This window comes from Thamnophis elegans, chromosome 2, assembly GCF_009769535.1.
Source record: "Thamnophis elegans isolate rThaEle1 chromosome 2, rThaEle1.pri, whole genome shotgun sequence".
Lineage (NCBI taxonomy): Eukaryota > Metazoa > Chordata > Lepidosauria > Squamata > Colubridae > Thamnophis > Thamnophis elegans.
Window position 1 is genome coordinate 153,277,182 of NC_045542.1, and position 14,576 is coordinate 153,291,757.

Sequence of the window (14,576 nt, forward strand, 5' to 3'; positions counted from 1 at the left end):
AAGCTTGGTTGATCTGAAAATAAAAAATTGAGGATCCTGAATTTGCAAGCAAAAGGCTAGGATGAGACAAAAAAAAAATGCCCATTTGGATCAAGATGATGATTTGAAAGCGTAACACAAAACCGACACCGGAAACGAAGGATATATTCTCACCGCGTCATGTGCTTCTGCGACAGAGCAATGGCATACTCGGCCACGACAGTCTTTCCCGCAGAGGTGTGGGCGGCGACAAAAACTGAATCATGCTTCTCCAAGTGGAGAATTGCCTGTTTCTGGAAAACGTCAGGCTCAAAAGGCCACTGAGGAGGGGAGAGAGGAAATTTAGTGGATTGACACACAGCTCTCCTTTCCCAGCAGCCCTACAGAATTGGTGCCAAAGCCGATTCAGATTCTATCCCTGCTTGCTGTTTCCCTCGCAGATAGACAACCGAAATGGAAGGGAGGGGGGGACGGACCAGTGGTGGGTTTCAATTTTTTTTGAACCTACTCTGTGGGTGTGGCCTCCTTTGTGGGAGTGGCTTGCTGGCCATGTGACCTGGTGGGAGTGGCTTGCCGGCCATGTGTTCTCTCTCTCTCTCTCTCTCTCCCCCCTTCTTTTTGTCTCTCTGTCCCTTTTTCCTTTTTTTCTTTCATCTCTCTCTCACTTTTTCTTTCTTTTTTTTCTTTTTTTCTTTCTTCCTTTCTTTCTCTTTCTCTTTCTCTCTCTGTGTGAGTCTGTATGTGTGTGTGTGTGTGTCAGTGGTGGGTTTCAAAAATTTTTGGAACCTCTTCTGTAGGTGTGGCCTGCTTTCTGGTGGAACCTCTTCTAACCGGTTCGGTAGATTTGACAAACCGGTTCTACTGAACTAGTGCGAACTGGTAGGAACCCACCTCTGGGATGGACCCAAAAGTGCTTTTTTTTTTCAGGAGATAACCAGACTTTTTTTTTTCTTTGTAGACGCTCCGCTTCTCATACAAGAAGCTTCTTCAGCTCTGACTGGATGGAGGGGAAGGGAAAGGGTTAATAGCCCTTGCAGACAGCTGGTCATTTGCATTCTTTTAGAGAGTCGTTGAGGCCACTTGGAGGTTTATCTGTGTCTTCAGAGTCACCTGAATAGTGAAAATGGGTATGGAGCTTCCAGGGAAGTGTTGAAAGGACTAGGACTGTGTTGTAGACTGGAGGTAGATCACTAGTCAGGTGACCCTCAGGACACAAATAAACCTCCAAGTGGCCTCAACAACTCTCTAAAAGGATGCAAATGACCAGCTGTCTTGGCAGGAATATAAATCCTTCCATTCCTCATCATCCAGTCAGAGCTGACGAAGCTTCTTGCATGAGAAGTGAAATGTCTTCGAAGAAAAACAAGAAAGTCACCTCTTAGGGTGGGGTGGGGAAGCACCTTTGGGGCTATCTGAGAGAACCTTTAGAATTGGCTTTGCTTCTTCTGTGCCTATATGGATCGATCAGTAAAATTATGTGGGTAAAATTATGTCCCAGGAGTTATTCCCCTCCCCCCTGCATATGCTATTGGACAGTTAACAACTGGTGGATTACCTGGAAGGCTGGATCAGGAATTAACTTGTAGAAATCATCCACGGGGGAGCTTATATCCACCAGGATAGCCCACTGTTCTTTAGGGGGCACTGCAGCCGGGGCAGGGGCAGCCTGTGGAGCTGATTCGGGGACAGGTGTCATCTCCTGAGAACAAGACAGACAGGGCAAAGACGGGACAGAGCAATAAATATGGAATCCTCCCAAACTGCTTTCTAGAGCTAATGTAGCGTTTCCAAACTACTGTATTTTTCGGACTATAAGATGCACCGGAATATAAGATGCACCATGATTTTGAAGAGGTAAATTTAAAAAAAAACTTTTTTGCACTCTGCGGGCCTCCCAAACCCTCTGCACGCCACATTTTTTGCAAAAAAATGGGGGGGGGCATGCAGAGCTTTGGGAGGCTTGTAGAGTGCTCCTGGGGGCTGGGGGGGGCAAAAAGGAGCAAAAATGGCCCGTTTTTTGCTCATTTTTGCCCTCTCCAGCTCCCAGGAGCACTTTACAGGCCTCCCAAACCCTCTGCCCATCCATTTTTGCAAAGGGGGTGGGGTTTTGGTAGGCCAAAAATACTGTATTCAGTGCATAAGACGCACCCACATTGTCACCCTCTTTTTGGGGGGAAAAAGGTTCGTCTTATACTCCGAAAAATATGGTATATACCAGTGATGGGTTCCGGATCCCGTTGCAACCGGTATGGTACAACGGGGCTGGGCGTCCACCACATGCAGGCGCACAGCACAAGCATGCGTACTTACCACCCACAATGCTCCGTGATGCTCCAGCTGCTCGGCGGAGCATTGCGTAGGCGCTGTACGCTCCATGTGCGTGCGCAAAAGCCCCGATCAGCTCAAATACAGGTAAGGAGGGCGGGCTGGCGGGTGGGCCCTCCAGAGCACCGTACTGGAACAGTACCTGGTGCTCCCAGCAGGCATCGGTATGGCCATACTGGGGTGTACTGGTCGTATCTCACCACTGGTATATAGGTTTATAGCGAGGTTCATAATATGGAAACATTTAAATACATTTTCTTTGCTTCGACCCATCAAAAGCTTCCTAGCTGCTACTGCTAGCTTGTTTCAGAATTTCAAAACTGGAATCACGATGAGTTACAGTTTGCGATATGGGCCACAGACTTAAATGCAGGCAGAATAAATCACGTCAATGAAATAATCTTACAACTGAGAGGACAAATAAAAAGAAAAGGCACCTTCTCTTCATAATGACCATGATTTATCCTGCTATTTGAAGACAACCAATACATCTCCACTGGCTCCAATAGTTTTACTTCTTAGCAGCCCCTCTTTTCTTGGCCATCCCAGTCCAGAAAAACCAACTGGTTCCAACACTCATTATCCCAGGTTCACTTTTCCCATTTCTCCAGAGCAAGGGCTGGCTGGCTGAGGAATTCTGGGACTTGAAGTCCACAAGTCTTAAAATTGCCAAGTTTGGAGACCCTTGCTCTAGAGCAGTGCCCCCCTTAACCTTTTGAGCAGCAGGGACCGGTTCCATGGAGAAGAGATTTTCTGCAGCCCGGAGGGGGGCGTGGTTTTGCATGCTGCCTGCATGCTTCGCTTGTTTGTGTGGACCACTTGTTGGCATGCTGGAATCGGGGACCCCTGCTCTAGAGCTTTCCAGATCTGGCTGGACCAAAGCTGGAGGATGCTGTGAGAGGCGCAGTGGCTAAGAAGCTGAGCTTGTCGATCAGAAAGGTCAGCAATTCAGCGGTTCGAATCCCTAGTGCAGCATAACAAAGTGAGCTCCTGTTACTTGTCCCAGCTTCTTCCAACATAGCAGTTCGAAATCATGTAAAAATGCAAGTAGAAAAAATAGGGACCACCTTTGGTGGGAAGGTAACAGCATTCAGTGCACCTTCAGAGTTTAGTCATGCCGGCCACATGACCACGGAGACGTCCTCGGACCGTGCTGGCTCTTCGGCTTTGAAATGGAGATGAGCACCGTCCCCTAGAGTTGGGAATGACTACCACATATATGCGAGGGGAACCTTTACCTGGAGTTGGGGAACCATGCTCTAGAGCTTTCTAGATCTTGCTGGACCAAAGCTGGAGGGTGCTGGGAGCTGCAGGCCACCTATACCTGAGCCTGAGTTTCTCTATTCTATACCTCAATGTACCCTACCTTTGTCTCCTTCTTCCTTCTGACATAGGGCTCCTACATCTCATATCATCATGCACACCCATAAAGGGGAAACCTGCCTGCAGACATGTCCTTACCTTAAGCACCAGTTCCTCCAAGCTGTTCACTCTGTGCAATGGTGCTGGTTCTGCTGGAGGGATCTCTTCTTCCCTTGCTCCCTTATTCTTCCCTTTCTTCCTCCTCTTCTCCACTTCCTCCATCTTCTCTTTGCCTTCTTCATCACTGGAGGCCTCCAGCTCGAAGGTGTCCAGTGCACCCAGCAAATTGGTCAAATTCAGCAATCCTGGGGAGGCCATGATCTCTGAAGAAGCAAAAGGAGCAAAATCTGAACCTCTTTTTTTAAAGAAACCCAGGTGGAGAAATCCTTAGGACTTCTTTAATTAGAATCTACCTATACGTTCCAAGTTACTTTCATGCTGATATATGCTATATCAGCTAAATGGATTTTTCCAGCTAATATTTTTGGGTGGTCATAATAAATTAATGTTAGGAATATGGACCTGATCAGAAGCACTCTGTGCTTGAGGACTTCCGGTTGACAGCGCAGCGATATAGGACACAGGGAACGGGTCTCCATGTTCCCTGTGATGACTTCCCACTGCTGGTGGGCTCCAAGCAAAGCCAAAGCCACCTTGCAGGTGCGGTGAAGCAAAGAGAGGCACCCTGTGAGGTCGAGAAGAGACGCAGCTCTCCTGTCTGTCCTGGGGCTCTTTTTCCCCCTCAGCCACGGCAAGGAGAAGACAGCCTAAAGATGACTGCCACAAAGCTGGGACAACCGAATAACAACTAAAACTGGTGCTGGAGCGAAGTAGGTGAACAGTGACCGGAACTGCGGGAGAGGATTTCTTTTTGCCTTAAACTTAACCCCAAGGAATAATTTGGAACTATTGGCTCAGAATTATTGGTTAAAGCGGCGCCTAAACATTCTGGAAGAGAGAAAAATAATATATTTTGAAATGTATAGAAGCGCTCTGTGCTTGAAACAGTTCCAACAGTGAAATGAAGACCGGGTCAGAAGAGTTCAAGATTGAAACACTTCTGGCAAAAAATATTTCACCCTTGATATGATTTGCACTCCCTTAATTGTGGCACTCATTATTTTCATTTTACTATTGATGCTTTGATTTTGCTCTACCTTGTTTGGTGAATTCCACCCCTTTCTTCCATCCAGGTGGCACTGTCAGCAAATCTAAGAGGGAAAGAGAAAAAACATGAAAAAAGCTACCAGGAAGATACCAGGTCTTCAACATCAAACTTGAAGTCATGGATAGTCCACTTAATTAATGGATCTAAGCTGGTGTTACTGAACCTTTGCAGATGTGTAAACTTCAAATCCCAGAATTCCACAGCCAGTATGGCTACTGTTGGAATTCTAGGAATGTGGAACTAATGATGCTACCTTGTTTAGCAATGAAACATCTGCAAGAAAACATCCAAGCTTAGAGAGCACCAAGGACCCTGCAGTTCAACCCTGAGCTATAAATATTATCTTCTATCGGTATTCCGGGAACTGTATTCCAGATACCGGAAGGTTGGGAAACACTGATCTAAACCATTCCGGGAATTTATCACATGGATTAAAATTCTATCAATAAATCTACCATGAAACACACTCTATTCTTTAATTTAGTTTTAATAGCAATAGCACTTAGACTTATAATACCGCTTCACAGTGCTTTACAACCCTTTCTACACAGTTGACAGAGTCAGCATATTGCCCCTCAACAATCTGGGTCCTCATTTTACCCACTTTGAAAGAATGGAAGGTTGAGTCAACCTTGAGTCGGTGAGATTCGAACCACTGAACTGCTGGCAATCGGCAGTCAGCAGAATTAGCCTGCAGTACTGCATTCTAACCTCTGTGCCACCGTAACTCTTCAAATGCTAGCAAAGAATCTCTGGTTAATTATTTCAAGTTCTACTTCCATTTGAGTCTTGTTCATATCATTCTTTGTTAATAAAATCATAAACAACCCAGGTAACCAAGAACAGAAATAATCTCACGGTACAGCTCTTTTGTGCCAGACCCCATTTTCCTATCCTCACTATCTCTGACTACCATAAATGGAATGAATCTAGTCAAAACAGAGGGCAGAGGACATTATGAAAAAACCAGAATAGTCAGGATTGAAACAATAGAGCCGTTGGCTGGAACATGCTTACATTACCTTTCTCAAAATCAATGTCCTCTTCCTTATCTTCTTGGGCCTTAATCAGTTCCAAGCTAGGCTCATCTATCCCACCTGGAGAGATGGTGTTACAAGAGCGTATTATTAGCAGTCAGGAGCTTAGTTACCTGGAGGGCAAAATCTGCAAAAAGAAGATGCGCGTTCTATAACCAAATTAGAGACATGGGAAGAATGTCAACCCTGGAGCTATCTTGGAATGTCAGGTTTCCACAGCAAGGCTGGATAGAGCTGTGGGAAATGGAGAGGGAGAATAGAGATAGCTGGGGAAATATGTAGCCAAAATAATATTCTTTCTTCAGGGAGCCAAGGAAACTCACACCAGCATCTGGCGGGACATGGATGGGAGTCATCCGGGTTTGGGATTGTGACCTGAGTGGGGCAGGGGTGGTTGTGTGCAGAGGTGGCGTTCAGCCAGTTTGGACCAGTTCCGGTAGTGGAAATCGCGGGTGGCTCACCCCCCTGCCCCCCCACCTTGGCTCTATGCTGTCCTATTTAGGCGCATTTTTGAGACTGAGAGCATGTGTGGTAGGCATGCGTGTGCGCAAAGCACATGCGCGGAAGGGCAGGCACATGCACGGATGGGGCAAAGCGAGCGGATGCGTGTGCGGTGAACTGGTGGTAACAAAATGTGAAACCCATCGCTGGTTGTGTGTAATGGGGGGAAAAATCTTTGGATTTTGAGTTAGGTGGGGAAAATGCGGGAGCTTCAGTTGGGTTTTCACCAGCTGTGCCATTATGACATGCCTGATAAATCTATACTTTGAGGAGGCTTCTGATCTTGGACTTTTGATTTCATACGGGCTGTGTCAGGCCTGCAGCCATCTCTTCTTTTGGATCTTTGGCCTGCCACTCTTTCTATTATTCTACTATGCAGTTTCTATTGTGGGAAAATGGGAGGGAGGATTGTAGGAGTGAGATGATATGTAGCCATAACGAAATTCTTTCTAGAAAGCCAAGGTCATCTTTTGTCTCTGCACTTCTGCACATGACCATAACTGGATGGGTGGAACTGCCAGCATGGCAGTGGGGGATTGGACCATGTGATGGACTTGTGGGTGTGGGGGCAAGATCATTCAACTGGGTGGGGCAAACTGGGAAGCTTTCAGATTTGGGTTTTCCCAGATGTGCCAATGTGGCTCTCTTAATACATTGAAACTTTGAGGAATACTTTACCTTGGACTCTGAATTACTTTTGGATGCTATTTGGAACCCTGGCAGGCTGTTACTTGGAACCCATACAAAAGCCAACTAATTGATTTACAACAGGGGTCCCAAACCCCTGAGCCGCAGCCCACTACCAGGCCCATGGCCTATTTAGAACCGGGTAGAGTGAGCAGCAGGCTGGGGAGCATGCAACTTGACTTCTGCGAGTGGTGGGTCAATGTGTGTGCACACACATGTGCGCAGCTCTATTTGCACAAATCAAGCTACACGCACATGCATGGCCCGGTTCCCCTCTCTTCCCCCTCGCTGGGCCACTAAACCTCAAAGGTTCGGGACCGCTGATCCATAACCTGTAAAATGTTTCTAAAGCCCCCGATGGTGGATGTTGCTTGATTTCAGGTTTGTTCATATCGATGGTTCTGCCTTTGAAATTATAAACTCAGGACTCAGGTAATAGAAATGGGAGACCCACACCTGGCCAGAAGGGGTAGTTGGTGGCACTGCCTCTCAGAGATTCAGAGGGAGGACCAGGCGCTCGCTGGAAGGAAAGAGAATTCTTGGCTGACAATCCCGTGTTGTCGACAAGTGCCTAGAATTGAAGTCAAAAGAGGGAGAGTGTAAGGAATAATGGATAGAAACTGAACAAGGAGAGATTCAATCTGGAAATGACGGTGAGAGCAATCAACCAATGGAACAGAAGTTGCCTTGGGAAGTTGTGGGAGCTTCATCACTGGAAGCTTTCAAGAAGAGACTGAACTGCCATCTGTCACAAATGGAGTCAGGCCATGATGGCAAACCTACAGCAGGCGTCAGCCCAGATCAGACCCCCGTGGCGTTTCTTTCGTGATCATCTGTTTCCCTGAAAACGATGAAACAGAAGCCCCCGAAAGAAAAAAATATTACCTCTTGCCACGCTGCCGGTGTTGGGATGCCCCTCCTCCAGCCGGCAGATGGTCTTCGGGTCTCTGCTGCGTATGGGCGCATATCCACGTTCACACATGCGCGCACCTTTCAGTTTGGGCATGTTTGGGCACTCGATGTCTAAAAGCTTGGCTAACCCTGGTGGGGAGTTGGGCTAGATGACCTACAAGGTCCTTTACAAGTCTTCTAATCTGTATCTGTATGTAAGGATCTGCTTCAGCTGACTTCGCGGGAAAGCATTACTTTTGAAACAATGGGCCGTCCAAAAGGAACTTTTACTGAGAGACAGTGATTGCTTAGAAGATTCATTATCCAAAGGGTTATTTGGGGCTGCAAGGGAAGAAAGCTCATCTCTCACCTCTTTAAAACCCAGCAGCTCCCCGGTGGTGGGATTGCGTTCGGCCTGGAGGGTGGAGTGCACAGGTGTGACCTCCAGCGCGAAGAGAGATTGGACCTCCTTCTCTCGGGGCCAGAACCTGCCTCAGGACAAGAGGTGGAGTTAAATTATTTGGGATCCTTTTCACGGGTCGATGACAATTCACCGCAGCCAGGTGGGCATGGCCATCTGAGTGCCGCCAGGTGCGCGTGGGTGGCTATGGCGTGGCCATGTCGACAAGAAGAGTTAGGGGCAGCTGGCTTGGTGCAGATGACCCGGGGCGGCTGAATGGGTGTGGCCAGACGGACACAACCACGTGGGTGTGGCCGGGTGGGGGGAGTGCCAGGTTGGTGTGGCCAGGTGGGCGCAGAACAAGTTGCTCCGAGCAACTGGATGTGTAAGCCAACTTTTTCCTTTGTCTCCTGAGTAGAGGGTTTCTCTGCCAAATTTGGCAGGGAAGGGAGGGACTGGGTGGATTGCCCCCCCCCGCCCTCCCCCAATTTGGAGAAACGCTGCACCTAATCCTTCGCATCGACCTGGCCACGCCTACCCACCTGACAACCCTCAGATGGCCACGCCCACCGAGTCACACCCACCTGGCTGCAATGAGTTGTCTCATTCTCACCCTCCCCCCACGTTGACTCTCCTTCTGCTACAGATAATTATCCCCTTTCCCATCGCACCCAGACCTCTTCTCATTCCTACTGCAACCTTCAAGCATCCCAGCTGCTGGGAACTCACCTGTGGGACCTTTCAAAGTCATGGATGGGAAGCCATTCCGGGCTGTTGAGATAATGCTGCTCCAATTCCGAGGCCAGATCTTCAGCGTGTGGGGGTAGTCCATGGGGCAGCTGAGGAAGAAGGTGGGGAAAAAAGAAGGAAGATGTTATCATTTCTAGTTTAACGCCATCCATAAAACGTATTTGCTACAGCTCAGAAGCTAAGCTCTAGTTCTTCAGTGGGGATTTAACAGAGATTTTCTGGGCTGTAAGTTACACCAGGAAACAGAAAAAAACATTATGGAAAAAGATGGTGGCAAACCATTTCTGTACAGTTAATGCTCAACATAATGACCACAATGGAGTGCAAAATGTTTGTTATTAAGTGAAACATTTGAGTGAGTTTTGCCCCAACGTATGACCTTTCTTGCCAGTTTTTAACTGAATTGCTGCAGCTGATAAATTAGTAACACAGTTGTTAAAAGAATCAGGCTTCCCCATTGATTTATCACTTATAGTTGTCATATACACCGAGAGCTTATGCAATAGACAAATTCCTCGTGTGTCCAATCACACTTGGCCAATAAAGAATTCTATTCAATTCAATTCAATTCAATTCTATTCTATTCTTTCTTTCCTAATTTCATTCTTTCCCTATTCATATTCTATTCTATTCAGAAGATCGCAAAAGGGGAACACATGACCTTGGGACACAACAACAGGCCCTAAGTATGAACCAGTGGTCAAGTGTCTGAATTTCAATCACATGATCATGGGGTTGCTACAAGGGTCTTAACTGTGAAAAATGGTCGTAAGTCAGTTTTTTTCAGTACCGTTGTAACTTTGAATGGTCACTAATTGAACTGTTGTTAAGTCGAGGACTACCTGTAGTGTTGCAAAGGAAATGCCATTATATTTGTTACAATAACAATTCAGTTTATAGGAGCTCATATACTGCACACTTTCCCCCTAAACATAAAGGTTCCGCTTGCACATATGTGCTAGTTGTTCCCGACTCTAGGGGGCGGTGTTCATCTCAGCTTCTTCAGGCTTGGACTTCCTTTTGGATGGGGAAAACCTGGAAGCTTTCAGATTCGGGTTTTCCCAGATGTGCCAATATGACATCCCTAATAAAATGGAACTTTGAGGAAACTCAATCCTCGGAGTCTTCTTTCATTGGGGGTGTTACTTGACACACCCATTCTAAACCAAAACCTGAGGTTGACCAATCACGGTGGCTGATTTTGCGCAACCTGCTAAGTCAAAACCCAACAAGCTGCATTATGGTTTTGCCTCTCCTTTCAGGATAGAAAGAGGTACTGTACTCACTGTGGTCAATGGAAATCCCTCTTTGGTGGGTGCCTCTTGGGTGATGAGTTCAAAATGACCGGAACATCCAACCTCCAAAATGGAAAGAGGCAAGTCTAAAGGTCCTCGGGGAGGGAGCGCTTGAAGAACACAAAGAGGCAAAGATACGTTAAGACAATTGTTCGCTACACTTCGGTCAAAACTGTGCTCTCGTTGCTTTAAAATAATAGTCTCTTGATACAACCATATCCACGGGTGAGGATTGAAATTTGGAAAATGGCAGTATCTGTGAAGGAAAGGGGCTAAGACCATGATCCTGGCAGATTTTTATGTCTCCTCTCCCTATGGATATTCCTGATTACGGAACTGGAACAGACCATTTACATGACTGATCCTGATTTTACCCAGGAGAAGAATTCCAACTGAAGCATTGTCAAGATCCCCTATAACCAAGAAAACACATGTGGACTATCAAAACAAATAATCCAGAATTCTTACTTGAGGCACAAATAATCAGGCTGGAGAAGTCAATAATACTGGTGATGGATGGATGGATGGATGGATGGATGGAAGGAAGGAAAGAAGAAAGAAAGAGTGATGGGAAGGAGACGGGTGAGGGAGAGGTAGAAGGGAAGGGGCAAAAAGGGGGGAGTAGGAGAGGAAAGAAAGGAGATGGGAGGGAGAGAGGGGGAGGGAGAGGGGAAGGAAGGAAGGGGAGGAGGAGTGGGGGAAACTAATAGCAGTCTCCATAGACAAGCATTTCCATAGACAACTAATAGCAAAGTGGCTAGACTCAGTTACAACAGCAATGGTGCATCATTGGATAATCCAAAGGATCAGATTGAGGGCAGATTGTCCTAGGCAAAAAAATCTTACTGCCCAGTTGCTAATAGTTGACATTGCCTTGATAGAACATAATCAACCAATCTCCTTTGCTTCATGCTCCCCTAAGTTTCTTTGCCACCCTCAAGGGGGCATCCTGTCCTTCATCCCAGGTTGATTGTAAGAGATCACTCAGCTGCTCTGTTTTAATAAATAATAAATTTATAATGCTCTCACAAGGTTTCTTGTTTCTCCACCAACACAGCTTTCTGAATTTTACTTCACTTCATCTGCCCACAGAAGTACGTGGCAGAAGTTTGATGTTTAATTTTGACTCATGCTGAAGCTCCATTTTTTTTTAAAAAAGATGCATATGTATCAACATAACTACAAGAACTGAGACAATCAAAAGGTTAAAAAAATTCACAATGCATTCCTAGTGGAAATAAGTCATCCCTCCCACAAAAAGACCTCCCCACCCAACCCCTCTGTCTTTACAGGACTCAGTGGAAAATTCAACTGTGAGAGAAGCAGGATGGTCCTTTGTCAATTAAAAGAGAATTTTCGAAGTTTTTCAGGCCATAAATCTGTGAATCCTCTTCTTAAGAAGAAAAGCTCTACAGGGGAAAAGTCAATTGTGTTGGAGTTAACTCTTCCCTCCTCCCCATTTTCTGTTGGAACTTTATGAAACATTTCACAGAACCCTGTTGTTGTTAGCTGCGAAGTTGTGTCCAACGCATCACAATCCCATGGACAACGTTCCTCCAGGCCTTCCTGTCCTCTGCCATCCTCTGGAGTCCATTTAAGCTCACGCTGACTGCTTTGGTGACTCCATCCAGCTACCTCATTCTCTGTCATCCCCTTCTTCTTTTGCCCTCAATCTTTCCCAGCATTAGGCTCTTCTCCAGTGAGTCCTTCCTTCTCATTAGGTGGCCAAAGTATTTGAGTTTCCTCTTCGGGATCTGGCCTTCTAAAGAGCAGTCAGGATTGATCTCCTCTAGGACTGACCGGCTTGATCACCTTGCAGTCCAAGGGACATGCAGGAGTCTTCTCCAGCACCAGAGTTCAAAGGCCTCCATTCTTTGGTGCTCAGCATTCTTATGGCTCAACCTTCACAGCCATACATTGCAACTGGGACAACCATAGCCTTGACTATATGCACTTTTGTTGGCAGGGTGATGCCTCTGCTTTTTAGTATGCTGTCTGGATTTGCCATACATTTCCTCCCCAGCAGCAAGCATCTTTTAATTTCTTGGTTGTAGACCCCATCTGCAGTGATCCTGGGAGCCCAGGAAAATAAAATCTGTCACTACCTCCATTTCTTCCCCATCTATTTGTCAGGAATTGAGAGGGCCAGAATCCTAGAGTCTGGCAGAACCATTTGAACCCCAATTTAATATGTTAGTTACAGTTTCAGAATCATGTTGATCGGAGATATCGTAAGAGGAGGAGTCCCTCCTCAAAGCCCACATAGCTTCAAGTTTGTGGTCTTTTAGGAAAGATCTTGAGACATGGCTCTTTCATCAGGTCCAGAGGCAAGGGGCTTTGCAATCTTGGGATCCATCCCTTCGTTCCTGGAGTCTCCTTCCTCAATCTTGTAATATAACATTTTTTGTCTCTTTTGTTGTTTATTACTGTTTTCTATTTCTGCAGTGTTTCCCATGCTGGGCAACTTTAAGATGAATGGACTTCAATGCCCAGAATTTCCTGCCCAACATGTGTACTCGGTGAGGAATTCTGGGAGTAAACATCCATTCATCTTAAAGTTGACACGGTTGGGAAACACAATATTTTTTTGTTTTTCCTATCTTGCACAATACCTACAGTTGCTTGGGCATTTGAGGCTGCTTAAACATTGAGCAAAGAAACAAGTCATGTGTAAATTATGATTTATTATTAGTTATTTTTATTTATTTATTATTTGCTCAACAATTAATCTCTCCAACCTGATACAGACTCAGTTATCCTCTCTCTGCATTCAGGAAAACAAAAGCTGTGCTGCTGAAATTTTTACCTCTGTTTAGAATACAGAGTAATACAGATTAGCAAAATTGGGAGGGATTTTGGAAGTCTTCTAGTCCAACCCCCTGCTCAGGCAGAAAAAACTACACTACTTCAGACAAATGGTTGTCCAATCTCTTCTTAAAAATTTCCAGTGTTGGAGCATTTACAACTCCTGGAAGCAAGGTGTTCCACTGATTAATTGTTCTAACTGTCAGGAAATTCCTCCTTAGTTCTAGGTTGCTTCTCTCCTTGATTACTTTCCATCCATTGTCTCTTGCCCTGCCTTCAGGTGCTTTGTTAACAGGTTGACCTTTTTCTTTATGGCAAACCCTGAGATATTGGAACACTGCTATCATGTCTCCCCAATCCTTCTTTTCACTAGAGTACATACCCAGTTTCAGCAACCGTTCTTCATATGTTTTAGCCTCCAGTCCCCTAATCATCTTTGTTGCTCTTCTCTGCACTCTTTCTAGAGTCTTTTTTTTTTTACGACTAAAACTAGATGCAATATTCCAAGTGTGGCCTTACTAAGGCATTCTAAAGTGGTATTAATTAATAATTGCAGTGGCTTTATAAAGTGGTATTAACATCTTGTATCGTGATTCTTATCCCTGTTAGTGCAGCCTACGATTGCATTTTGAATTGAAAGGGGATCCCCAGCTTTCTGCAGGAGGCATGTTGGATCACGATCCCCATAATCCCAAATCACTGCATGTGCAAGCTGGGGAATATGGTGATTGCAATCCACTAGATCTAGAGGACAATTGGGTGGAAAAGATTTCCTTAAACATTTTAAAGCGAGTTTTAAGAGGGGGGGGATAAAAAAGACAATGAGCAGGACCAATTGCAACAGGAGATCTTAAAAGGCTCCATTAGATTAGTTCAGTCAGACGCAGGAGGTCTCTACCCGGTCCTCACCTATCCTCTCCAGATCCATCTCAGCTGCCACGGTTCGCTCATGGACTGACCCGGAAACTCTCGCCTCCGGCTGTCAATACTAAGGGCGGAACCTTTCCCTCTCCAAAAGGAAGGGCAGTTGAAGCCACGCCGTGTTTCGCAGGGTGACGAGTATGCATTGCTATCCCACGTCCGTAAGCGGAAGTGAAACGGGATTGGTCAACCGAACAAAGGGCGGAAGCCTGGTAGGAAAAAAATAGCTTTAGTTTCGAACGAAGGGACGGGTTGGCTAAGGAAGCAAGAGCAGCTGTCCAATGACGGGGCGGTATGCAAATCGAAAGCTCTTCCCCACTTGACCCAAAACCCCGAAGGCAGCCAATGAGCAGCTGGATATTCAAATATGGTTTTTAAAAAAACACCTGTTCGGCTTCGGAGCATCCCATTCCGAACGTCATCCCTGTGTCACAGTTCAACCAATGAGAGCCCAG

At 46.0% G+C, this 14,576-nt stretch overlaps 1 protein-coding gene across 1 annotated transcript in view; it reads right to left on the minus strand.

The window, feature by feature from the left end:
* The window catches only part of SKIV2L (Ski2 like RNA helicase), a 50,787-nt gene extending 36,608 nt beyond the window's left edge, over positions 1 to 14,179 (minus strand). The window contains exons 1-10 of the mRNA XM_032211340.1: positions 14,110 to 14,179; positions 10,387 to 10,505; positions 9,080 to 9,189; positions 8,321 to 8,438; positions 7,516 to 7,630; positions 5,857 to 5,931; positions 4,824 to 4,877; positions 3,766 to 3,989; positions 1,535 to 1,678; positions 154 to 299 (exon numbers count right to left, since the gene is read on the minus strand). Of these exons, the coding sequence (XP_032067231.1) occupies positions 154 to 299; positions 1,535 to 1,678; positions 3,766 to 3,989; positions 4,824 to 4,877; positions 5,857 to 5,931; positions 7,516 to 7,630; positions 8,321 to 8,438; positions 9,080 to 9,189; positions 10,387 to 10,505; positions 14,110 to 14,128 (1,124 nt within the window). The 5' untranslated portion in view covers positions 14,129 to 14,179. The remainder of the gene's footprint in view (positions 1 to 153; positions 300 to 1,534; positions 1,679 to 3,765; positions 3,990 to 4,823; positions 4,878 to 5,856; positions 5,932 to 7,515; positions 7,631 to 8,320; positions 8,439 to 9,079; positions 9,190 to 10,386; positions 10,506 to 14,109) is intronic.
* Positions 14,180 to 14,576: the final 397 nt, after the last annotated feature.